Source organism: Procambarus clarkii, chromosome 12, assembly GCF_040958095.1.
Source record: "Procambarus clarkii isolate CNS0578487 chromosome 12, FALCON_Pclarkii_2.0, whole genome shotgun sequence".
NCBI classification, from domain to species: Eukaryota; Metazoa; Arthropoda; class Malacostraca; order Decapoda; family Cambaridae; genus Procambarus; species Procambarus clarkii.
The window spans coordinates 16,774,242-16,798,644 of NC_091161.1; the positions used below are offsets into that span (position 1 = coordinate 16,774,242).

Below are 24,403 nucleotides of genomic sequence, written 5' to 3' on the forward strand. Positions count from 1 at the left end.
TTTATACTGTCCCTCAGTGTTATACTGTCCCTCAGTGTTTATACTGTCCCTCAGTGTTTATACTGTCCCTGCCTCAGTGTTTATACTGTCCCTCAGTGTTTATACTGTCCCTGCCGAAAGTGTTTATACTGTCCCTGCCTCAGTGTTTATACTGTCCCTGCTTCAGTGTTTATACTGTCCCTGACTCAGTGTTAAACTGTCCCTGCCTCAGTGTTTATACTGTCCCTCAGTGTTTATACTGTCCCTCAGTGTTTATACTGTCCCTGCCTCAGTGTTTATACTGTCCCTGCCTCAGTGTTTATACTGTCCCTGCCTCAGTGTTTATACTGTCCCTGCCTCAGTGTTTATACTGTCCCTCAGTGTTTATACTGTCCCTCAGTGTTTATACTGTCCCTGCTTCAGTGTTTATACTGTCCCTCAGTGTTATACTGTCCCTGCCTCAGTGTTTACACTGCCCCTCAGTGTTATACTGTCCCTCAGTGTTATACTGTCCCTGCCTCAGTGTTTACACTGCCCCTCAGTGTTATACTGTCCCTGCTTCAGTGTTTATACTGTCCCTCAGTGTTTATACTGTCCCTCAGTGTTTATACTGTCCCTCAGTGTTTATACTGTCCCTGCCTCAGTGTTTATACTGTCCCTGCCTCAGTGTTTATACTGTCCCTGCCTCAGTGTTTATACTGTCCCTGCCTCAGTGTTTATACTGTCCCTGCTTCAGTGTTTATACTGTCCCTGCTTCAGTGTTTATACTGTCCCTGCCTCAGTGTTTATACTGTCCCTGCTTCAGTGTTTATACTGTCCCTGCCTCAGTGTTTATACTGTCCCTCAGTGTTTATACAGTCCCTCAGTGTTATACTGTCCCTGCCTCAGTGTTTATACTGTCCCTGCCTCAGTGTTTATACTGTCCTTGCTTCAGTGTTTATACTGTCCCTCAGTGTTTATACTGTCCCTCAGTGTTTATACTGTCCCTCAGTGTTATACTGTCCCTGCTTCAGTGTTTATACTGTCCCTCAGTGTTTATACTGTCCCTGCCTCAGTGTTTATACTGTCCCTGCTTCAGTGTTTATACTGTCCCTGCTTCAGTGTTTATAGTGTCCCTGCCTCAGAGTTTATACTGTCCCTGCTTCAGTGTTTATACTGTCCCTGCTTCAGTGTTTATACTGTCCCTGCTTCAGTGTTTATACTGTCCCTCAGTGTTTATACTGTCCCTCAGTGTTTATACTGTCCCTGCCTCAGTGTTTATACTGTCCCTGCCTCAGTGTTTATACTGTCCCTGCTTCAGTGTTTATACTGTCCCTGCTTCAGTGTTTATACTGTCCCTGCCTCAGTGTTTATACTGTCCCTGCTTCAGTGTTTATACTGTCCCTCAGTGTTTATACTGTCCCTGCTTCAGTGTTTATACTGTCCCTGCCTCAGTGTTTATACTGTCCCTGCTTCAGTGTTTATACTGTCCCTGCTTCAGTGTTTATACTGTCCCTGCCTCAGTGTTTATACTGTCCCTCAGTGTTTATACTGTCCCTGCCTCAGTGTTTATACTGTCCCTCAGTGTTTATACTGTCCCTCAGTGTTTATACTGTCCCTGCCTCAGTGTTTATACTGTCCCTGCCTCAGTGTTTATACTGTCCCTCAGTGTTTATACTGTCCCTGCCTCAGTGTTTATACTGTCCCTCAGTGTTTATACTGTCCCTCAGTGTTTATACTGTCCCTCAGTGTTTATACTGTCCCTGCCTCAGTGTTTATACTGTCCCTCAGTGTTTATACTGTCCCTCAGTGTTTATACTGTCCCTGCGTCAGTGTTTATACTGTCCCTCAGTGTTATACTGTCCCTCAGTGTTATACTGTCCCTGCCTCAGTGTTTGTACTGTCCCTGCCTCAGTGTTTATACTGTCCCTCAGTGTTTATACTGTCCCTGCCTCAGTGTTTATACTGTCCCTGCCTCAGTGTTTATACTGTCCCTGCTTCATTGTATATACTGTCCCTGCCTCAGTGTTTATACTCTCCCTGCCTCAGTGTTTATACTGTCCCTGCTTCAGTGTTTATACTGTCCCTGCCTCAGTGTTTATACTGTCCCTGCCTCAGTGTTTATACTCTCCCTGCCTCAGTGTTTATACTGTCCCTGCTTCAGTGTTTATACTGTCCCTGCCTCAGTGTTTATACTGTCCCTGCCTCAGTGTTTATACTGTCCCTGCCTCAGTGTTTATACTGTCCCTGCTTCAGTGTTTATACTGTCCCTGCTTCAGTGTTAATACTGTCCCTGCCTCAGTGTTTATACTGTCCCTCAGTGTTTATACTGTCCCTGCATCAGTGTTTATACTGTCCCTCAGTGTTATACTGTCCCTGCTTCAGTGTTTATACTGTCCCTGCCTCAATGTTTATACTGTCCCTCAGTGTTATACTGTCCCTGCCTCAGTGTTTATACTGTCCCTGCCTCAGTGTTTATACTGTCCCTGCCTCAGTGTTTATACTGTCCCTGCTTCAGTGTTTATACTGTCCCTGCCTCAGTGTTACACTGTCCCTGCTTCAGTGTTTATACTGTCCCTGCCTCAGTGTTTATACTGTCCCTGCCTCAGTGTTTATACTGTCCCTGCCTCAGTGTTTATACTGTCCCTGCCTCAGTGTTTATACTGTCCCTGCCTCAGTGTTTATACTGTCCCTGCCTCAGTGTTTATACTGTCCCTGCCTCAGTGTTTATATAGTGCCTGCTTCAGTGTTTATACTGTCCCTCCCTCAGTGTTATACTGTCCCTGCTTCAGTGTTTATACTGTGCCTCAGTGTTATACTGTCCCTGCCTCAGTGTTTATACTGTCCCTGCCTCAGTGTTTATACTGTCCCTCAGTGTTTATACTGTCCCTGCCTCAGTGTTTATACTGTCCCTCAGTGTTTATACTGTCCCTGCTTCAGTGTTTATACTGTCCCTCAGTGTTTATACTGTCCCTCAGTGTTTATACTGTCCCTGCTTCAGTGTTTATACTGTCCCTCAGTGTTTATACTGTCCCTGCCTCAGTGTTTATACTGTCCCTGCCTCAATGTTTATACTGTCCCTCAGTGTTATACTGTCCCTGCCTCAGTGTTTATACTGTCCCTCAGTGTTTATACTGTCCCTGCCTCAGTGTTTATACTGTCCCTGCCTCAATGTTTATACTGTCCCTCAGTGTTTATACTGTCCCTGCTTCAGTGTTTATACTGTCCCTCAGTGTTTATACTGTCCCTGCCTCAGTGTTTATACTGTCCCTGCCTCAATGTTTATACTGTCCCTCAGTGTTTATACTGTCCCTGCTTCAGTGTTTATACTGTCCCTCAGTGTTTATACTGTCCCTGCCTCAGTGTTTATACTGTCCCTGCCTCAGTGTTTATACTGTCCCTCAGTGTTTATACTGTCCCTGCCTCAGTGTTTATACTGTCCCTCAGTGTTTATACTGTCCCTGCCTCAATGTTTATACTGTCCCTCAGTGTTATACTGTCCCTGCTTCAGTGTTTATACTGTCCCTCAGTGTTTATACTGTCCCTCAGTGTTTATACTGTCCCTCAGTGTTATACTGTCCCTGCTTCAGTGTTTATACTGTCCCTCAGTGTTTATACTGTCCCTCAGTGTTTATACTGTCCCTCAGTGTTATACTGTCCCTGCTTCAGTGTTTATACTGTCCCTCAGTGTTTATACTGTCCCTGCCTCAGTGTTTATACTGTCCCTCAGTGTTTATACTGTCCCTGCCTCAGTGTTTATACTGTCCCTGCTTCAGTGTTTATACTGTCCCTCAGTGTTTATACTGTCCCTGCTTCAGTGTTTATACTGTCCCTCAGTGTTTATACTGTCCCTGCCTCAGTGTTTATACTGTCCCTCAGTGTTATACTGTCCCTGCTTCAGTGTTTATACTGTCCCTCAGTGTTTATACTGTCCCTCAGTGTTTATACTGTCCCTGCTTCAGTGTTTATACTGTCCCTCAGTGTTTATACTGTCCCTGCCTCAGTGTTTATACTGTCCCTCAGTGTTATACTGTCCCTGCTTCAGTGTTTATACTGTCCCTCAGTGTTTATACTGTCCCTGCTTCAGTGTTTATACTGTCCCTGCCTCAGTGTTTAAACTGTCCCTGCCTCAGTGTTTATACTGTCCCTCAGTGTTATACTGTCCCTGCTTCAGTGTTTATACTGTCCCTCAGTGTTTATACTGTCCCTCAGTGTTTATACTGTCCCTCAGTGTTTATACTGTCCCTGCTTCAGTGTCCCCGGAGTGTTCACTGTTCACTGTTGTCGTCTTCTACAGGGACGCCTGGAGCCGGCTCCTCCTAGATTACAACTCCCAGCACAATGTGTATCCACGGACACGACGACAGCTACAGGTGTGTGTTGTATACCACCCCCCCTGCTGTCAACAGTGACAGGTGTGTGTGTTGTATACCCCCCCCTGCTGTCAACAGTGACATGTGTGTGTGTTGTATACCCCCCCCCTGCTGTCAACAGTGACATGTGTGTGTGTTGTATACCCCCCCTGCTGTCAACAGTGACATGTGTGTGTGTTGTATACCCCCCCCTGCTGTCAACAGTGACATGTGTGTGTGTTGTATACCCACCCCCTGCTGTCAACAGTGACAGGTGTGTGTTGTATACCCCCCCCCTGCTGTCAACAGTGACAGGTGTGTGTGTTGTATACCCCCCCCTGCTGTCAACAGTGACATGTGTGTGTGTTGTATACCCCCCCCCCTGCTGTCAACAGTGACAGGTGTGTATTGTATACCCCCCTGCTGTCAACAGTGACAGGTGTGTGTTGTATACCCCCCTGCTGTCAACAGTGACATGTGTGTGTGTTGTATACCCCCCCTGCTGTCAACAGTGACAGGTGTGTGTTGTATACCCCCCCTGCTGTCAACAGTGACATGTGTGTGTTGTATACCCACCCCCCTGCTGTCAACAGTGACATGTGTGTGTGTTGTATACCCCCCCCCTGCTGTCAACAGTGACAGGTGTGTATTGTATACCCCCCTGCTGTCAACAGTGACAGGTGTGTGTGTTGTATACCCCCCCTGCTGTCAACAGTGACAGGTGTGTGTTGTATACCCCCCCTGCTGTCAACAGTGACATGTGTGTGTGTTGTATACCCCCCCCCCCTGCTGTCAACAGTGACATGTGTGTGTGTTGTATACCCCCCCTGCTGTCAACAGTGACAGGTGTGTGTTGTATACCCCCCCTGCTGTCAACAGTGACAGGTGTGTGTGTTGTATACCCCCCCCTGCTGTCAACAGTGACAGGTGTGTGTGTTGTATACCCCCCCCCCTGCTGTCAACAGTGACAGGTGTGTATTGTATACCCCCCTGCTGTCAACAGTGACAGGTGTGTGTTGTATACCCCCCTGCTGTCAACAGTGACATGTGTGTGTGTTGTATACCCCCCCTGCTGTCAACAGTGACAGGTGTGTGTTGTATACCCCCCCTGCTGTCAACAGTGACAGGTGTGTGTTGTATACCACCTCCCCCTGCTGTCAACAGTGACAGGTGTGTGTTGTATACCCCCCCTCCTGCTGTCAACAGTGACAGGTGTGTGTTGTATACCCCCCCTGCTGTCAACAGTGACAGGTGTGTGTTGTATACCACCCCCCCCCTGCTGTCAACAGTGACAGGTGTGTGTTGTATACCCCCCCTGCTGTCAACAGTGACAGGTGTGTGTTGTATACCCCCCCTGCTGTCAACAGTGACAGGTGTGTGTTGTATACGCCCCCTGCTGTCAACAGTGACAGGTGTGTGTTGTATACCCCCCCTGCTGTCAACAGTGACAGGTGTGTGTTGTATACCACCCCCCTCCTGCTGTCAACAGTGACATGTGTGTGTTGTATACCCCCCCTGCTGTCAACAGTGACAGGTGTGTGTTGTATACCACCCTGCTGTCAACAGTGACAGGTGTGTGTTGTATACCCCCCCCCCCTGCTGTCAACAGTGACAGGCGTGTGTTGTATACCCCCCCTGCTGTCAACAGTGACAGGTGTGTGTTGTATACCATCCCCCTGCTGTCAACAGTGACAGGTGTGTGTTGTATACCCCCCTGCTGTCAACAGTGACAGGTGTGTGTTGTATACCCCCCTGCTGTCAACAGTGACAGGTGTGTGTTGTATACCCCCCCTGCTGTCAACAGTGACAGGTGTGTGTTGTATACCCCCCCTGCTGTCAACAGTGACAGGTGTGTGTTGTATACCACCTCCCCCTGCTGTCAACAGTGACAGGTGTGTGTTGTATACCCCCCCTGCTGTCAACAGTGACAGGTGTGTGTTGTATACCACCTCCCCTGCTGTCAACAGTGACATGTGTGTGTTGTATACCCACCCCCCTGCTGTCAACAGTGACAGGTGTGTGTTGTATACCCCCCCTGCTGTCAACAGTGACAGGTGTGTGTTGTATACCCCCCCTGCTGTCAACAGTGACAGGTGTGTGTTGTATACCTCCCCTGCTGTCAACAGTGACATGTGTGTGTTGTATACCACCCCCCCCCCTGCTGTCAACAGTGACAGGTGTGTGTTGTATACCCCCCCCCCCCTGCTGTCAACAGTGACAGGTGTGTGTTGTATACCCCCCCTGCTGTCAACAGTGACAGGTGTGTGTGTTGTATACCTCCCCCCCCTGCTGTCAACAGTGACAGGTGTGTGTTGTATACCCCCCCTGCTGTCAACAGTGACAGGTGTGTGTTGTATACCCCCCCTGCTGTCAACAGTGACATGTGTGTGTGTTGTATACCACCCCCCCTGCTGTCAACAGTGACAGGTGTGTGTGTTGTATACCACCCCCCCTGCTGTCAACAGTGACAGGTGTGTGTTGTATACCACCCCCCCTGCTGTCAACAGTGACATGTGTGTGTGTTGTATACCCCCCCCCCCTGCTGTCAACAGTGACATGTGTGTGTGTTGTATACCCCCCCCCCTGCTGTCAACAGTGACAGGTGTGTGTTGTATACCCCCCCCTGCTGTCAACAGTGACAGGTGTGTGTTGTATACCCCCCTCCCCTGCTGTCAACAGTGACAGGTGTGTGTGTTGTATACCCCCCCCCTGCTGTCAACAGTGACATGTGTGTGTGTTGTATACCCCCCCTGCTGTCAACAGTGACAGGTGTGTGTGTTGTATACCCCCCCTGCTGTCAACAGTGACAGGTGTGTGTTGTATACCCCCCTGCTGTCAACAGTGACAGGTGTGTGTTGTATACCCCCCCTGCTGTCAACAGTGACAGGTGTGTGTGTTGTATACCCCCCCCCCTGCTGTCAACAGTGACAGGTGTGTGTGTTGTATACCCCCCCTGCTGTCAACAGTGACATGTGTGTGTGTTGTATACCCCCCCCCCCCTGCTGTCAACAGTGACATGTGTGTGTGTTGTATACCCCCCCTGCTGTCAACAGTGACAGGTGTGTGTTGTATACCCCCCCCCTGCTGTCAACAGTGACATGTGTGTGTGTTGTATACCCCCCCCCCCCTGCTGTCAACAGTGACAGGTGTGTGTTGTATACCCCCCCTGCTGTCAACAGTGACAGGTGTGTGTTGTATACCCCCCCCCCCCTGCTGTCAACAGTGACATGTGTGTGTGTTGTATACCCCCCCCCCTGCTGTCAACAGTGACAGGTGTGTGTGTTGTATACCCCCCCCTGCTGTCAACAGTGACATGTGTGTGTTGTATACCCCCCCCTGCTGTCAACAGTGACAGGTGTGTGTTGTATACCACCCCCCCTGCTGTCAACAGTGACAGGTGTGTGTTGTATACCCCCCCTGCTGTCAACAGTGACATGTGTGTGTGTTGTATACCCCCCCCCTGCTGTCAACAGTGACAGGTGTGTGTTGTATACCCCCCCCCTGCTGTCAACAGTGACATGTGTGTGTGTTGTATACCCCCCCCCTGCTGTCAACAGTGACAGGTGTGTGTGTTGTATACCCCCCCCTGCTGTCAACAGTGACATGTGTGTGTTGTATACCCCCCCCTGCTGTCAACAGTGACAGGTGTGTGTTGTATACCCCCCTGCTGTCAACAGTGACAGGTGTGTGTTGTATACCCCCCCTGCTGTCAACAGTGACAGGTGTGTGTGTTGTATACCCCCCTGCTGTCAACAGTGACAGGTGTGTGTTGTATACCCCCCCTGCTGTCAACAGTGACAGGTGTGTGTTGTATACCCCCCCCCTGCTGTCAACAGTGACAGGTGTGTGTTGTATACCCCCCCTGCTGTCAACAGTGACATGTGTGTGTGATGTATACCCCCCCCCCCTGCTGTCAACAGTGACATGTGTGTGTGTTGTATACCCCCCCCCCCTGCTGTCAACAGTGACAGGTGTGTGTTGTATACCCCCCCCTGCTGTCAACAGTGACATGTGTGTGTGTTGTATACCCCCCCCCCTGCTGTCAACAGTGACAGGTGTGTGTTGTATACCCCCCCTGCTGTCAACAGTGACATGTGTGTGTGTTGTATACCCCCCCCCCCTGCTGTCAACAGTGACAGGTGTGTGTGTTGTATACCCCCCCCTGCTGTCAACAGTGACATGTGTGTGTGTTGTATACCCCCCCTGCTGTCAACAGTGACAGGTGTGTGTTGTATACCCCCCCTGCTGTCAACAGTGACAGGTGTGTGTTGTATACCCCCCCTGCTGTCAACAGTGACAGGTGTGTGTTGTATACCCCCCCTGCTGTCAACAGTGACAGGTGTGTGTTGTATACCCCCCCCCTGCTGTCAACAGTGACAGGTGTGTGTTGTATACCCCCCCTGCTGTCAACAGTGACAGGTGTGTGTTGTATACCCCCCCTGCTGTCAACAGTGACAGGTGTGTGTTGTATACCCCCCCTGCTGTCAACAGTGACAGGTGTGTGTTGTATACCCCCCCCCTGCTGTCAACAGTGACATGTGTGTGTGTTGTATACCACCCCCCCCCCTGCTGTCAACAGTGACAGGTGTGTGTTGTATACCCCCCCCCCCTGCTGTCAACAGTGACAGGTGTGTGTTGTATACCCCCCCCTGCTGTCAACAGTGACAGGTGTGTGTTGTATACCCCCCCTGCTGTCAACAGTGACAGGTGTGTGTTGTATACCCCCCCCCCTGCTGTCAACAGTGACAGGTGTGTGTGTTGTATACCCCCCCCTGCTGTCAACAGTGACAGGTGTGTGTTGTATACCCCCCCTGCTGTCAACAGTGACAGGTGTGTGTTGTATACCCCCCCCTGCTGTCAACAGTGACAGGTGTGTGTTGTATACCCCCCCCTGCTGTCAACAGTGACAGGTGTGTGTTGTATACCCCCCTGCTGTCAACAGTGACAGGTGTGTGTTGTATACCCCCCCTGCTGTCAACAGTGACAGGTGTGTGTTGTATACCACCTCCCCCTGCTGTCAACAGTGACAGGTGTGTGTTGTATACCCCCCCCTCCTGCTGTCAACAGTGACAGGTGTGTGTTGTATACCCCCCTGCTGTCAACAGTGACAGGTGTGTGTTGTATACCACCCCCCCCTGCTGTCAACAGTGACAGGTGTGTGTTGTATACCCCCCCTGCTGTCAACAGTGACAGGTGTGTGTTGTATACCCCCCCCCTGCTGTCAACAGTGACAGGTGTGTGTTGTATACCCCCCCTGCTGTCAACAGTGACAGGTGTGTGTTGTATACCACCCCCCCCCCCTGCTGTCAACAGTGACAGGTGTGTGTTATATACCCCCCTGCTGTCAACAGTGACAGGTGTGTGTTGTATACCCCCCCCTGCTGTCAACAGTGACAGGTGTGTGTTGTATACCCCCCCTGCTGTCAACAGTGACAGGTGTGTGTTGTACCTCCCCCTGCTGTCAACAGTGACAGGTGTGTGTTGTATACCCCCCCTGCTGTCAACAGTGACAGGTGTGTGTTGTATACCCCCCCCTGCTGTCAACAGTGACAGGTGTGTGTTGTATACCCCCCCTGCTGTCAACAGTGACAGGTGTGTGTTGTACCTCCCCCTCCCCTGCTGTCAACAGTGACAGGTGTGTCTCGTACCCCCCTCCTGCTGTCAACAGTGACAGGTGTGTCTTGTATACCCCCCCCCTGCTCTCAACAGTGACAGGTGTGTGTTGTACCTCCCCCTCTCCTGCTGTCAACAGTGACAGGTGTGTGTTGTATACCCCCCTGCTGTCAACAGTGACAGGTGTGTGTTGTATACCATCCCCCCTGCTGTCAACAGTGACAGGTGTGTTGTGTATACCCCCCCCTGCTGTCAACAGTGACAGGTGTGTCTTGTATAACCCCCCCCCCTGCTGTCAACAGTGACAGGTGTGTCTTGTATAACCCCCCCCCTGCTGTCAACAGTGACAGGTGTGTTGTGTTACAGGTGTTGTGGCGTGATGAGAAGTTTCGGGCCAAGAAGAGGTGCAGGAACGAACAGGTGAGGCTCCTCCCCCAGTAACCTGGTGCCTGGTTGTAAACCGCCCGACGGGTCGTGTTGTAGGGGATAACAAGAAGGGTGGTAAGGTTTAACAGTGAGGTAATGAATGGGGAAAATTATAATAGCCTATTAATACTAGTCCAAGAGTCGTTTTCTCTATGTTCCTGTGTCGTTCATAACGAAAATAGTCAACGGCTTTATTCAAATTTGAATTTAAACTGTTGGTGTCGGATTCAAGAGTACCAGATCCTGTTGGTTCGCCTAAAATTTAAATTTTAACTGTTGCTGTAGGATTCAAGAGTACCAGATCCTGTTGGTTCGCCTAAAATTTAAATTTTAACTGTTGCTGTAGGATTCAAGAGTACCAGATCCTGTTGGTTCGCCTAAAATTTAAATTTTAACTGTTGCTGTAGGATTCAAGAGTACCAGATCCTGTTGGTTCTGCTAAAATTTGAATTTAAACTGTCGCTGTTGGATTCAAGAGTACCAGGTCCTGTTGGTTCTGCTAAAATTCAAATTTAAACTGTTGCTGTCGGATTCAAGAGTACCAGATCCTGTTGGTTCTGTTAAATTCAAATTTAAACTGTTGCTGTCGGATTCAAGAGTACTAGATTATGTTCGTATTCTGAAGTTTTTTTCAAATTGCCTAACCAGGCATATCTGCCCGTTCTCATAAACTAAGGCTAAAGACCATTCCATCCGCCCGCCAAACCCCTTAGCTGTTTATAAATGAAAAACGGTTTACACACGACTCACAACTGCTGACGTTCGAACACTTCCGGAACAAGTGTTTCACTGACGACTGGTGTTCGAACCACAACGCTGTAAATGCTTCACCCACGTACTACAAATACAAATACTCGCCAACAGAACCTAAACACCTAACCTAACCTATACCTATATATGCACAATGTGCTAATATATCATAATATTAATTTATATTTGAGAAAATTACTATTTTGAATGAACAGCATGTTAAAATTGGTGAATTTATCTATGGGGTCGACCGCTGGATGGAATGGACTTGAGTCTGAGTACGGGTTGAATATATGGGGTGCAAATGCTTGATTAATTAGTTGTAAACTAATAATAATTTATTGTGTCTGGGGACAGGCTGCCAGTTTAGATATATGCTATAGGTTAGGCTTATATCCAGGTCTCCCCCCCCCCTTCTGGACAAGTCGACTAATTCCTGGTTAACTATTTACTATTAGGTTTACGGGGCTATTCATGCCCGTGCCACCTTTTGGGTGGCTTAATCTTTATCAATCTATTATTAGGTGGACAGAGGCATTAGGGGATAGGGAACGCCCCCCCAACCATTTCTGTCCCCCCCCCTCTGGGATTCGAACCTGGAATTCTCGATCATAAGTCGAGCACGAACCCGACTTTTAACATAAAAATTATGAAACCCGTGGAACCGCCTACCCGCCGAAGCTATAAATCTCAATACTTCAATTTAAATTTGAAACATTCTTCAGTAGAAATGGGGCCACCTTTGACTAGTCGCCGGCTTCTTGTCCCCATGGAGACCACTTGAGAGGTATCCCTCAGGTAAATTTAAATAAACCATAGAGACAAAATACTATGCTGATTGGAGAATACAATAGTTAATGTTTCGACTGACTCCGTTTTCTTCGGAGGAACTGCACACAGTTGTTGAAAATGGGAAGTTTGTTTTGCTTAAAAATGGTATTTATCTAGAGGTAAACTACAGTATATTGTTTATACCAGCTTATCCAGACACGTTCTAACCACAGTAGAGGTTACACCTTATCCAGACACGTCCTAACTAACCACAGTAGAGGTTACACCTTATCCAGACACTAACTAACACAGTAGTGGTTACACCTTATCCAGACACGTCCTAACACAGTAGTGGTTACACCTTATCCAGACACGTCCTAACACAGTAGTGGTTACACCTTATCCAGACACGTCCTAACACAGTAGTGGTTACACCTTATCCAGACACTAACTAACACAGTAGTGGTTACACCTTATCCAGACACGTCCTAACACAGTAGTGGTTACACCTTATCCAGACACGTCCTAACACAGTAGTGGTTACACCTTATCCAGACACGTCCTAACACAGTAGTGGTTACACCTTATCCAGACACGTCCTAACACAGTAGTGGTTACACCTTATCCAGACACGTCCTAACACAGTAGTGGTTACACCTTATCCAGACACTAACTAACACAGTAGTGGTTACACCTTATCCAGACACGTCCTAACTAACCACAGTAGTGGTTACACCTTATCCAGACATTCTAACCAACCACAGCTGTGGTTACACCAGCTTACGTCAGCACCTAACACCTGTCCGCTGAAGAGTCTGCGGCCCACCGTTCAACAGGGTGTCGCGAAGGGCCAGCAGCTCCGAATGTCACGGCTCCCTGGCCAGGCACTCTCCAGTGTCCGTGGGGGAGTGTGGTGTAGCTCCTGGGCCCTGCCTCCTGGGTCCAGATTCACGAAAGCACTTACGCAAGCACTTACGAACGTGTACATCTTTCCTCAATCTTTGACGGCTTTGGTTACATTTATTAAACAGTTTACAAGCATGAAAACTTGCCAATCAACTGTTGTTATTGTTATAAACAGCCTCCTGGTGCTTCGGGGCTCATTAACTGTTTAATAATTGTAAACAAAGCCGCCAAAGATTGAGAAAAAATGGACAGGTTCGTAAGTGCTTGCGTAACTGCTTCGTGAATCTGGCCTCAGGTTCGTAAGTGCTTGCGTAACTGCTTCGTGAATCTGGCCTCAGGTTCGTAAGTGCTTGCGTAACTGCTTCGTGAATCTGGCCTCAGGTTCGTAAGTGCTTGCGTAACTGCTTCGTGAATCTGGCCTCAGGTTCGTAAGTGCTTGCGTAACTGCTTCGTGAATCTGGCCTCAGGTTCGTAAGTGCTTGCGTAACTGCTTCGTGAATCTGGCCTCAGGTTCGTAAGTGCTTGCGTAACTGCTTCGTGAATCTGGCCTCAGGTTCGTAAGTGCTTGCGTAACTGCTTCGTGAATCTGGCCTCAGGTTCGTAAGTGCTTGCGTAACTGCTTCGTGAATCTGGCCTCAGGTTCGTAAGTGCTTGCGTAACTGCTTCGTGAATCTGGCCTCAGGTTCGTAAGTGCTTTCGTGAATCTGGCCTCCTGGCCTCTTGTGTCTGGGTGCTGTTGCCAGGAGGGAGGTGCCTGTACTGTACACCTTATGCCAGTGTATGTCATATGGCAATGTACTTATTGTACACACATTAGATGGTACAATGTACTTACTGTACACACATTAGATGGTACAATGTACTTACTGTACACACATTAGATGGTACAATGTACTTATTGTACACATTAGATGGTACAATGTACTTACTGTACACACATTAGATGGTGCAATGTACTTACTGTACACACATTAGATGGTACAATGTACTTACTGTACACACATTAGATGGTACAATGTACTTATTGTACACATTAGATGGTACAATGTACTTACTGTACACACATTAGATGGTGCAATGTACTTACTGTACACACATTAGATGGTACAATGTACTTACTGTACACACATTAGATGGTACAATGTACTTACTGTACACATTAGATGGTACAATGTACTTATTGTACACACATTAGATGGTACAATGTACTTATTGTACACACATTAGATGGTACAATGTACTTACTGTACACATTAGATGGTACAATGTACTTATTGTACACACATTAGATGGTACAATGTACTTACTGTACACATTAGATGGTACAATGTACTTATTGTACACACATTAGATGGTACAATGTACTTATTGTACACACATTAGATGGTACAATGTACTTACTGTACACATTAGATGGTACAATGTACTTATTGTACACACATTAGATGGTACAATGTACTTACTGTACACATTAGATGGTACAATGTACTTATTGTACACACATTAGATGGTACAATGTACTTATTGTACACACATTAGATGGTACAATGTACTTACTGTACACATTAGATGGTACAATGTACTTATTGTACACACATTAGATGGTACAATGTACTTACTGTACACATTAGATGGTACAATGTACTTATTGTACACACATTAGATGGTACAATGTACTTACTGTACACATTAGATGGTACAATGTACTTATTGTACACACATTAGATGGTACAATGTACTTACTGTACACATTAGATGGTACAATGTACTTATTGTACACACATATGAGATATTGAGATATAGAGCCAAATGTCTCTTTTTGTCTCTAATACGTTTCAAACTATCCCTGTATTCTTAGTGTCATTCCTCAGTTGGAAAATGGCGTGTCGTCTCATATTACGTATATTGCTCTCGGTATTGTGTATGTCGCGATCATGTCCTTCTCTGAAGTGGTTGGGTTGAGCTCCCTTAACCTCTCTGTAGGACAGTTCTCATATTTCTGGTTAAAGCTTGAGTTGTAAGCCTTTAGAACTTAAGTTATAAGGTGTCGTAGCACAGTGGGCTTCGTTCTCGGCTCACTGTTAGACGCTAGTCTGACTTTTATTGTGTTAATTGTCTTTAAAGAATCTTTTATGTTACTGAACGCCATTCAGATGTTATACCTGAGGGCCACTATAACCCTAGTGGCCTCGACGAGGACAGGAAGCCGGCGGCTTGTTGAAGGCCTCACCATTATTGACGGAAATATTTCATGTCAATGCACATTAGATTAAGTTATTGAATACATGTCTAATATGTGTAGCGCATGTTGATAGAATTTGTAATTTGGAGGTGGATAGCGGCGGCGCGGATGAGGACCGGGCCCCTGCGGGCATGGGGCCGAGGATGAGGTGTGAGGACCGGGCCCCAGCAACCACGGGGCCGAGGATGAGGTGTGAGGAGCAGGGCCAGACGGATAGTCTCCTCACTCCGCTCCTTACAATCATCAAGAGAGAGCAGCATGAGGACTTCATGGCTAGGGAGTCCGCTGCTACTAGCCCCGACCCTCACCTGGCGGCGGACGCCGGCTCGGCGTCCCCCGACGCCGCCTACGCTCGTTCCAGTTCACCTGGCGGCGTTCGTTCCTCTCCCTCGCCTGGCTTATGCATCAACGCCAACCCAGGTATGTCCACCCTGCTTATTGTGGCTTGCTTGTACTTTTACTCTGGGGTTAGATTCACGAAGCAGTTCCGCAAGCACTTACGAACCTGGGGGTTAGATTCACGAAGCAGTTACGCAAGCACTTGCGAACCTGGGGCCAGATTCACGAAAGCAGTTACGCAAGCACTTACGAACCTGGGGGCCAGATTCACGAAGCAGTTACGCAAGCACTTACGAACCTGGGGGTTAGATTCACGAAGCAGTTACGCAAGCACTTGCGAACCTGGGGCCAGATTCACGAAAGCAGTTACGCAAGCACTTACGAACCTGGGGGCCAGATTCAGGAAGCAGTTACGCAAGCACTTTCGAACCTGTCCATCTTTTCTCAATCTTTGGCGGCTTTGTTTACAATTATTAAACAGTTAATGAGCTCCGAAGCACCAGGAGGCTGTTTATAACAATAACAACAGTTGATTGGCAAGTTTTCATGCTTGTAAACTGTTTAATAAATGTAACCAAAGCCGTCAAAGATTGAGGAAAGATGTACACGTTCGTAAGTGCTTGCGTAACTGCTTCGTGAATCTGGCCCCCAGGTTCGTAAGTACTTGCGTAACTGCTTCGTGAATCTGACCCCAGGTTCGTAAGTGCTTGCGTAAGTGCTTCGTGAATCTGGCACCAGGTTCGTAAGTGCTTCGTGAATCTGGTACCAGGTTCGTAAGTGCTTCGTGAATCTGGCACCAGGTTCGTAAGTGCTAAGTGAATCTGGTACCAGGTTCGTAAGTGCTTCGTGAATCTGGCACCAGGTTCGTAACTGCTTCGTGAATCTGCCCCTGGTCTTGTAGCGGCAGGTGATTAATGACCTTGGTTAATATACACTTTCGTGCCTAAAAGGTTCAGTATTATAGTAACCCATCCTCAGACTAAGTCATTCCATCCAGCGGTTGACCCCAAAGACTCATTCATTAATTACACGGACAGAGATCACACTAACGTAATGCATCAAATGAACAAATCCACAAGGGCCGTGACGAGGATTCGAACCTGCGTTCGGGAGCATAGTCGACTAGTCGACTTAATCGACAGAAGAGGGAGAACGGCCTATTAACATAGCTCGAGTGCAGGGGGGAGTTGTGTAAAACCCTGGTTTGTGTCTCGGAGAGGCTGCAGGATCCAGTAAGTTCAGTAGAACTTCGGTTTCAACTCTTTTTTTTTTACCCTGTCGTAGCTCAGTCGGTTAAGGCAGTGTCTGGGATGCTCCCGGACGCAGGTTCGAATCCTCGTCACGGCCCTTGTGGATTTGTTCACTCATTCATTAACTCTAACATGCTGTTTATTCAAAATATAAATTTTCTCAAGTATAAATTAATATTATAATATATTAGCATATTGTGCATATATAGGCATAGGTTAGGTTAGGTGTTTAGGTTCTGTTGGCGAGTATTGGTATTTGTAGTACGTGGGTGAAGCATTTACAGCGTTGTGGTTCGAACACAAGTCGTCAGTGAAGCACTTGTTCCGGAAGTGTTCGAACGGCAGCAGTTGTGAGTCGTGTGGAAACTGTTTTTCATTCGTAAACAGCTAAGGGGTTTGGCGGGTGGATGGAATGGTCTTTGGGTCTTTGTATGCGAGGACGGGCTGGCTGCTGTCCCTCTCGGGATTCGAACCCGGAATTCGCGATTGTGAGTTGGGAACGAACTCTACTGCACCCTCGGGCCAGATTCACGAAGCAGTTATGCAAGCACTTACGAACCTGAGGTCATATTCACGAAGCAGTTACGCAAGCACTTACGAACCTGGGGGCCAGATTCACGAAGCAGTTACGCAAGCACTTAGGAACGTGTACATCTTTCCTCAATCTTTGACGGCTTTGGTTACAGTTATTAAACAGTTTACAAGCATGAAAACTTGCCAATCAACTGTTGTTATTGTTATAAACAGCCTCCTGGTGCTTCGGAGCTCATTAACTGTTTAATAATTGTAAACAAAGCCGCCAAAGATTGGGAAAAGATGGACAGGTTCATAAGTGCTTGCGTAACTGCTTCGTGAAACTGGCCCCAGGTTCATAAGTGCTTGCGTAACTGCTTCGTGAATCTGGCCCCAGGTTCGTAAGTGCTTGCGTAACTGCTTCGTGAATCTGGCCCCAGGTTCGTAAGTGCTTGCGTAACTGCTTCGTGAATCTGGCCCCAGGTTCGTAAGTGCTTGCGTAACTGCTTCGTGAATCTGGCCCCAGGTTCGTAAGTGCTTGCGTAACTGCTTCGTGAATCTGGCCCCAGGTTCGTAAGTGCTTGCGTAACTGCTTCGTGAATCTGGCCCCAGGTTCGTAAGTGCTTCCGTAACTACTTCGTGAATCTGGCCCCAGGTTCGTAAGTGCTTGCGTAACTGCTTCGTGAATCTGGCCCCAGGTTCGTAAGTGCTTGCATAACTGCTTCGTGAATCTGGCCCCAGGTTCGTAAGTGCTTGCGTAACTGCTTCGTGAATCTGGCCCCAGGTTCGTAAGTGCTTGCGTAACTGCTTCGTGAATCTGGCCCGGTCCGTAAAATAATAAATACCAATCATATAGATGTTACAATGGTTACAAACTTGTGTCACCAGAGGACGGCCCAGTGAGTCCCCTGCCGGTGGAGACGCAGATGGACTCGTCTAGCAGCAGCTGGCCAGGGGAGAAGGTGGACCCACCGGAGGATTCAGGGGCGTCGCCCCCAGCCAGTGGCGGCCATTATGGAGGCGGGAATATGGATGTCAGATCGCCAGACCCTTCCTGGCGCCAGCAGGCCCACGGCGCTCCTGTCACCACCTCGTATGGTCACCAGAGTGAGCGAGAGTATCACAGGTTTGGCAACAATCATTCGTAAATGTAGGCGATGAGTCACAATAACGTGGCTGAAGTATGTTGACCAGACCACATACTAGATGGTGAAGGGACGATGACGTTTCGGTCCGTCCTGGACCGTTCGGAAGTCGATTGTGAGGAAGTTATTCTCATAGTCGACTTGAGAATGGTCCAGGATGGACCGAAACGTCGTCGTCCCTTCACCTTCTAGTGTTAGTAGTTCCGGTCCGTCCTGGACCATTCGACAATAGACTTGAGAATGGTCCAGGACGGACCGAAACGTCGTCGTCCCTTCACCTTCTAGTGCGTGGGTCTGGTCCATCATTCACAAACGATAGTATCATGTTCTCGTACGACACAGAGATTGCAAACTAGTAAATAGTCTTTTTAAGGCTTGGTGCCTTGTTTTGATAATTATTTACACCGTGTTCCTGGACAAAGCTGACGACGGGTGATGTATTTACACGGACTTACAGACAATTACATTAGATTAAGAATTCTAAATTAGAGAAATAAGATGAAGATGTTCCCGTTTAGCGAACATTAAGAGTTTCCAATTTTATGTATTTTTGGGTGAAATGGACACACGTTACAAGCGATAACAAATCATTGAATTTCATTTAAATTGTGATATAATATGTAAATTCATCGCTGTTTAACCAAAAAAAGTTTCCGTGTTGAACAAAATATGATGGTTGAGAATTTGTAAAATTTTCACACAATATTCCTAGCGATTTGAATCAAGTGTCTTATCTTGAGGTTATCTTGAGATGATTTCGGGGCTTTTTAGTGTCCCCGCGGCCCGGTCCTCGACCAGGCCTCCACCCCCCCAGGAAGCAGCCCGTGACAGCTGACTAACACCCAGGTACCTATTTTACTGCTAGGTAACAGGGGCATAGGGTGAAAGAAACTCTGGCCATTGTTTCTCGCCGGCGCCTGGGATCGAACCCGGGACCACAGGATCACAAGTCCAGCGTGCTGTCCGCTCGGCCGACCGGCCTTACAAGAAGCTTTGCAACAATAGGTAAATGCTATTAGAACCTCCCTGAAGAACACGGTGGAAGGAGGGGCGGGGGGGGGGTGATCTGAATGATGGGGGGGGGATGGTAGACATTTTTTTTTTTATTTGTAACCAAGTTTCAATGTTGCACAAACTGCTCACTTCAGCTGCATTCACAAGACACTCGGGAGCCTCACTGAGGACCCAAGATAACATCTCGAATTTGGGATGTTTGGGATATTTTGAGAACTGCAGGGGGGGTTTGGGCAAAATGTGACCCATTATAGATTTCAGTAAGTGGCAAATTTTCGGTATAAAAAGTCGAAATTTCAAACTGCGAATACGTGCAGAGAGCCAGAAATTGGCTCCAAAATATGGCTCAGGTATCGAATTTGGGATGTTTGGGATGTTTTAAAAACTGCAGCGGTGTTTGGGCAAAATGTGACCCACCGCTGCTTTCAGTAATTTGCATATTTTCGGTACAAAAAGTCGGAATTTCAAACTGCGAATACGTGCAGAGAGCCAGAATTTGGCTCCAAAATATGGCTCAGGTATGGAATTTGGGATGTTTGGGATATTTTAAAAACTGCAGGGGGGTTTGGGCAAAATGTGACCCACCGCCTCTTTCAGTAATTGGCATAATTTCGGTAAAAAAAGTCGGAATTTCGTACTGCGAATACGTGCAGAGAGCCAGAATTTGGCTCCAAAATATGGCTCAGTTATCGAATTTGGGATGTTTGGGATATTTTGAAAACTGCAGGGGGGTTTGGGCAAAATGTGTCCCACCGCCGATTTCAGTAATTGGCATATTTTCAGTATAAAAAGTCGGAATTTCAAACTGCGAATACGTGCAGATAGCCAGAATTTGGCTCCAAAATATAGATCAGGTATCGAATTTGGGATGTTTGGGATATTTTGAAAACTGCTGGGGGGTTTGGGCAAAATGTGCCCCACTTCCGCTTTCAGTAATTGGCATATTTTCAGTATAAAAAGTCGGAATTTCAAACTGCGAATACGTGCAGATAGCCAGAATTTGGCTCCAAAATATGGCTCAGGTATGAAATTTGGGATGTTTGGGATATTTTGAAAACTGCAGGGGGGGTTTGGGCAAAATGTGACCCACCGCCGTTTTCAGTAATTGGCATATTTTCGGTATAAAAAGTCGGAATTTCGTACTGCGAATATGTGCAGAGAGCCAGAATTTGGCCTCAAAATATGGCTCAGGTATCGAATTTGGGATGTTTGGGATATTTTGAAAATTGCAGGGGGGTTTGGGCAAAATGTGACCCACCGCTGCTTTCAGTAATTGGCATATTTTCGGTATAAAAAGTCGGAATTTCAAACTGCGAATACGTGCAGAGAGCCAGAATTTGGCTCCAAAATATGGCTTGGGTATCGAATTTGGATTAATTGGGATATTTTGAAAACTGCAGGGGGGTTTGGGCAAAATGTGACCCACCGCTGCTTTCAGTAATTGGCATATTTTCGGTATAAAAAGTCGAAATTTCAAACTGCGAATACGTGCAGAGAGCCAGAATTTGGCTCCAAAATATGGCTCAGGTATGGAATTTGGGATGTTTGGGATATTTTAAAAACTGCAGGGGGGTTTGGGCAAAATGTGACCTACCGCCGTTTTCAGTAATTGGCATATTTTCGGTATTAAACGTCGGAATTTCATACTGCGAATACGTGCAGAGAGCCAAAATTTGGCTCTAAAATATGGCTCAGGTATCGAAATTGGGATGTTGGGATATTTTAAAAACTGCAGGGGGGTTTGGGCAAAATGTGACCCACCGCTGCTTTCAGTAATTTGCATATTTTCGGTAAAAAAAGTCGGAATTTCGTACTGCGAATACGTGCAGAGAGCCAGAATTTGGCTCCAAAATATGGTTCGGATTTCGATTTGGGATGTTTGGGATATTTTAAAAACTGCAGGGGGATTTGGACAAAATGTGACCCACCGCTGCTTTCAGTAATTGGCATATTTTCGGTAAAAAAAAGTCGGAATTTCGTACTGCGAATACGTGCAGAGAGCCAGAATTTGGCTCCAAAATATGGCTCAGGTATCGAATTTGGGATGTTTGGGATGTTTTAAAAACTGCAGCGGTGTTTGGGCAAAATGTGACCCACCGCTGCTTTCAGTAATTTGCATATTTTCGGTACAAAAAGTCGGAATTTCAAACTGCGAATACGTGCAGAGAGCCAGAATTTGGCTCCAAAATATGGCTCAGGTACCGAATTTGGGATGTCTTGGATATTTTAAAAACTACCGGTGGGTTTGGGCAAAATGTGACCCACCGTCGCTTTCAGTAATTGGCATTTTTTCGGTATAAAAAGTCGGAATTTCAAACTGCGAATACGTGCAGAGAGCCAGAATTTGGCTCCAAAATATGGCTCAGGTATGGAATTTGGGATGTTTGGGATATTTTGAAAACTGCAGGGGGGGTTTGGGCAAAATGTGACCCACCGCCGCTTTCAGTAATTGGCATATTTTCAGTATAAAAAGTCGGAATTTCAAACTGCGAATACGTGCAGAGAGCCAGAATTTGGCTCCAAAATATGGCTCAGGTATGGAATTTGGGATGTTTGGGATATTTTGAAAACTGCAGGGGGGGTTTGGGCAAAATGTGACCCACCGTCGCTTTCAGTAATTGGCATATTTTCGGTATATGAAGTCGGAATTTGAAACTGCGAATTCGTGCAAAGAGCCAGAATTTGGCTCCAAAATATGGCTCGGGTATCGAATTTGGATTAATTGGGATATTTTGAAACCTGCAGGGGGGTTTGGGCAAAATGTGACCCACCGCCGATTTCAGTAATTGGCATATTTTCGGTATAAAAAGTCGGAATTTCAAACTGCGAATACGTGCAGAGAGCCAGAATTTGGCTCCAAAATATGGCTCGGGTATCGAATTTGGATTAATTGGGATATTTTGAAACCTGCAGGGGGGTTTGGGCAAAATGTGACCCACCGCCGATTTCAGTAATTGGCATATTTTCGGTAAAAAAAAAAGTCGGAATATCGTACTGCGAATACGTGCAGAGAGCCAGAATTTGGCTCCAAAATATGGCTCAGGTATGGAATTTGGGATGTTTGGGATATTTTAAAAACTGCAGGGGGGTTTGGGCAAAATGTGATCCACCGCCTCTTTCAGTAATTGGCATATTTTCGGTATAAGAATTCGGAATTTGAAACTGCGAATTCGTGCAAAGAGCCAGAATTTGGCTCCAAAATATGGATCAGGTATCGAATTTGGGATGTTTGGGATATTTTGAAAACTGCAGGGGGGTTTGGGCAAAATGTGACCCACCGCCGCTTTCAGTAATTGGCATATTTTCGGTATAAAAAGTCGGAATTTCGTACTGCGAATATGTGCAGAGAGCCAGAATTTGGCCTCAAAATATGGCTCAGGTATCGAATTTGGGATGTTTGGGATGTTTTAAAAACTGCAGGGGGGTTTGGGCAAAATGTGACCCACCGCAGCTTTCAGTAATTGGCATATTTTCGGTATAAAAAGTCGTAATTTCGTACTGCGAATATGTGCAGAGAGCCAGAATTTGGCCCCAAAATATGGGTCAGGTATCGAAATTTAGATGTTTGGGATATTTTGAAAACTGCAGGTGGGTTTGGGCAAAATGTGACCCACCGCCGCTTTCAGTAACTGGCATATTTTCGGCATAAAAAGTTGGAATTTCAAACTGCGCATATGTGAAGAGAGCCAGAATTTGGCTCCAAAATATGGGTCAGGTATCGAATTTGGGATGTTTGGGATATTTTGAAAACTGCAGGGGGGTTTGGGCAAAATGTGACCCACCGCCGCTTTCAGTAATTGGCATATTTTCGGTATAAAAAGTCGGAATTTCAAACTGCGAATACGTGCAGAGAGCCAGAATTTGGCTCCAAAATATGGCTCAGGTATAGAATTTGAGATGTTTGGGATATTTTGAAAACTGCAGGGGGGTTTGGGCAAAATGTGACCCACCGCTGTTTTCAGTAATTGGCATATTTTCGGTATAAAAAGTCGGAATTTCAAACTGCGAATACGTGCAGAGAGCCAGAATTTGGCTCCAAAATATGGCTTGGGTATCGAATTTGGATTAATTGGGATATTTTGAAAACTGCAGGGGGGTTTGGGCAAAATGTGACCCACCGCCACTTTCAGTAATTGGCATATTTTCGGTATAAAAAGTCGAAATTTCAAACTGCGAATAGGTGCAGAGAGCCAGAATTTGGCTCCAAAATATGGCTCAGGTATCGAATTTAGGATGTTTGGGATATTTTGAAAACTGCAGGGGGGGTTTGGGCAAAATGTGACCCACTCCCGCTCTCAGTAATTGGCATATTTTCTGTATAAAAAGTCGGAATTTCGTACTGCGAATATGTGCAGAGAGCCAGAATTTGGCCCCAAAATATGGGTCAGGTATCGAAATTTAGATGTTTGGGATATTTTGAAAACTGCAGGGGGGTTTGGGCAAAATGTGACCCACTCCCGCTCTCAGTAATTGGCATATTTTCGGTATAGAAAGTCGGAATTTCAAACGGAGAATACGTGGAAAGAGCCAGAATTTGGCTCCAAAATATGGCTCAGGTATCGAATTTGGGATGTTTGGGACATTTTGAAAACTGCAGGGGGGTTTGGGCAAAATGTGACCCACCGCTGCTTTCAGCAATTGGTATATTTTTGGTATAAAAAGTCGGAATTTCAAACTGCTAATACGTAGATATAGGGGGCCTCAGTGTCGACCAAGGGGGCCTCAGTGTGGACCCAGGGGGCCTCGGTGTGGACCCAGGGGGCCTCAGTGTGGACCCAGGGGGCCTCAGTGTGGACCCACATGGCCTCAGTGTGAACCCAGGGGCCTCGGCGTGGACCCGGGGGGGCCTCAGTGTGGACCCAGGGGGCCTCAGTGTGGACCCAGTGGGCCTCAGTGTGGACCCAGGGACCTCGGTGTGGACCCAGGGGCCTCGGTGTGGACCCAGAGGGCCTCAGTGTGGACCCAGGGGGCCTCAGTGTGGACCCAGAGGCCTCAGTGTGGACCCAGGGGCCTCAGTGTGGACCCAGGGGCCTCAGCGTGGACCCAGGGACCTCGGTGTTGTCCCTGGGGCCTCAGTGTGGACCCGGCGGCCTCAGTGTGGACCCAGGAGCCTCAGTGTGGACC

General features: G+C 47.2%; 1 protein-coding gene across 1 annotated transcript in view; it reads left to right on the forward strand.

Annotated features, from left to right (window-relative positions):
* LOC123772965 (uncharacterized) overlaps positions 1–24,403 on the forward strand; it is a 32,595-nt gene that overhangs the window by 1,299 nt on the left and 6,893 nt on the right. The window contains exons 2-5 of the mRNA XM_045766398.2: positions 4,256–4,331; positions 10,290–10,343; positions 15,108–15,438; positions 18,009–18,246. Coding sequence (XP_045622354.1) covers positions 4,256–4,331; positions 10,290–10,343; positions 15,108–15,438; positions 18,009–18,246 — 699 coding nt within the window. The remainder of the gene's footprint in view (positions 1–4,255; positions 4,332–10,289; positions 10,344–15,107; positions 15,439–18,008; positions 18,247–24,403) is intronic.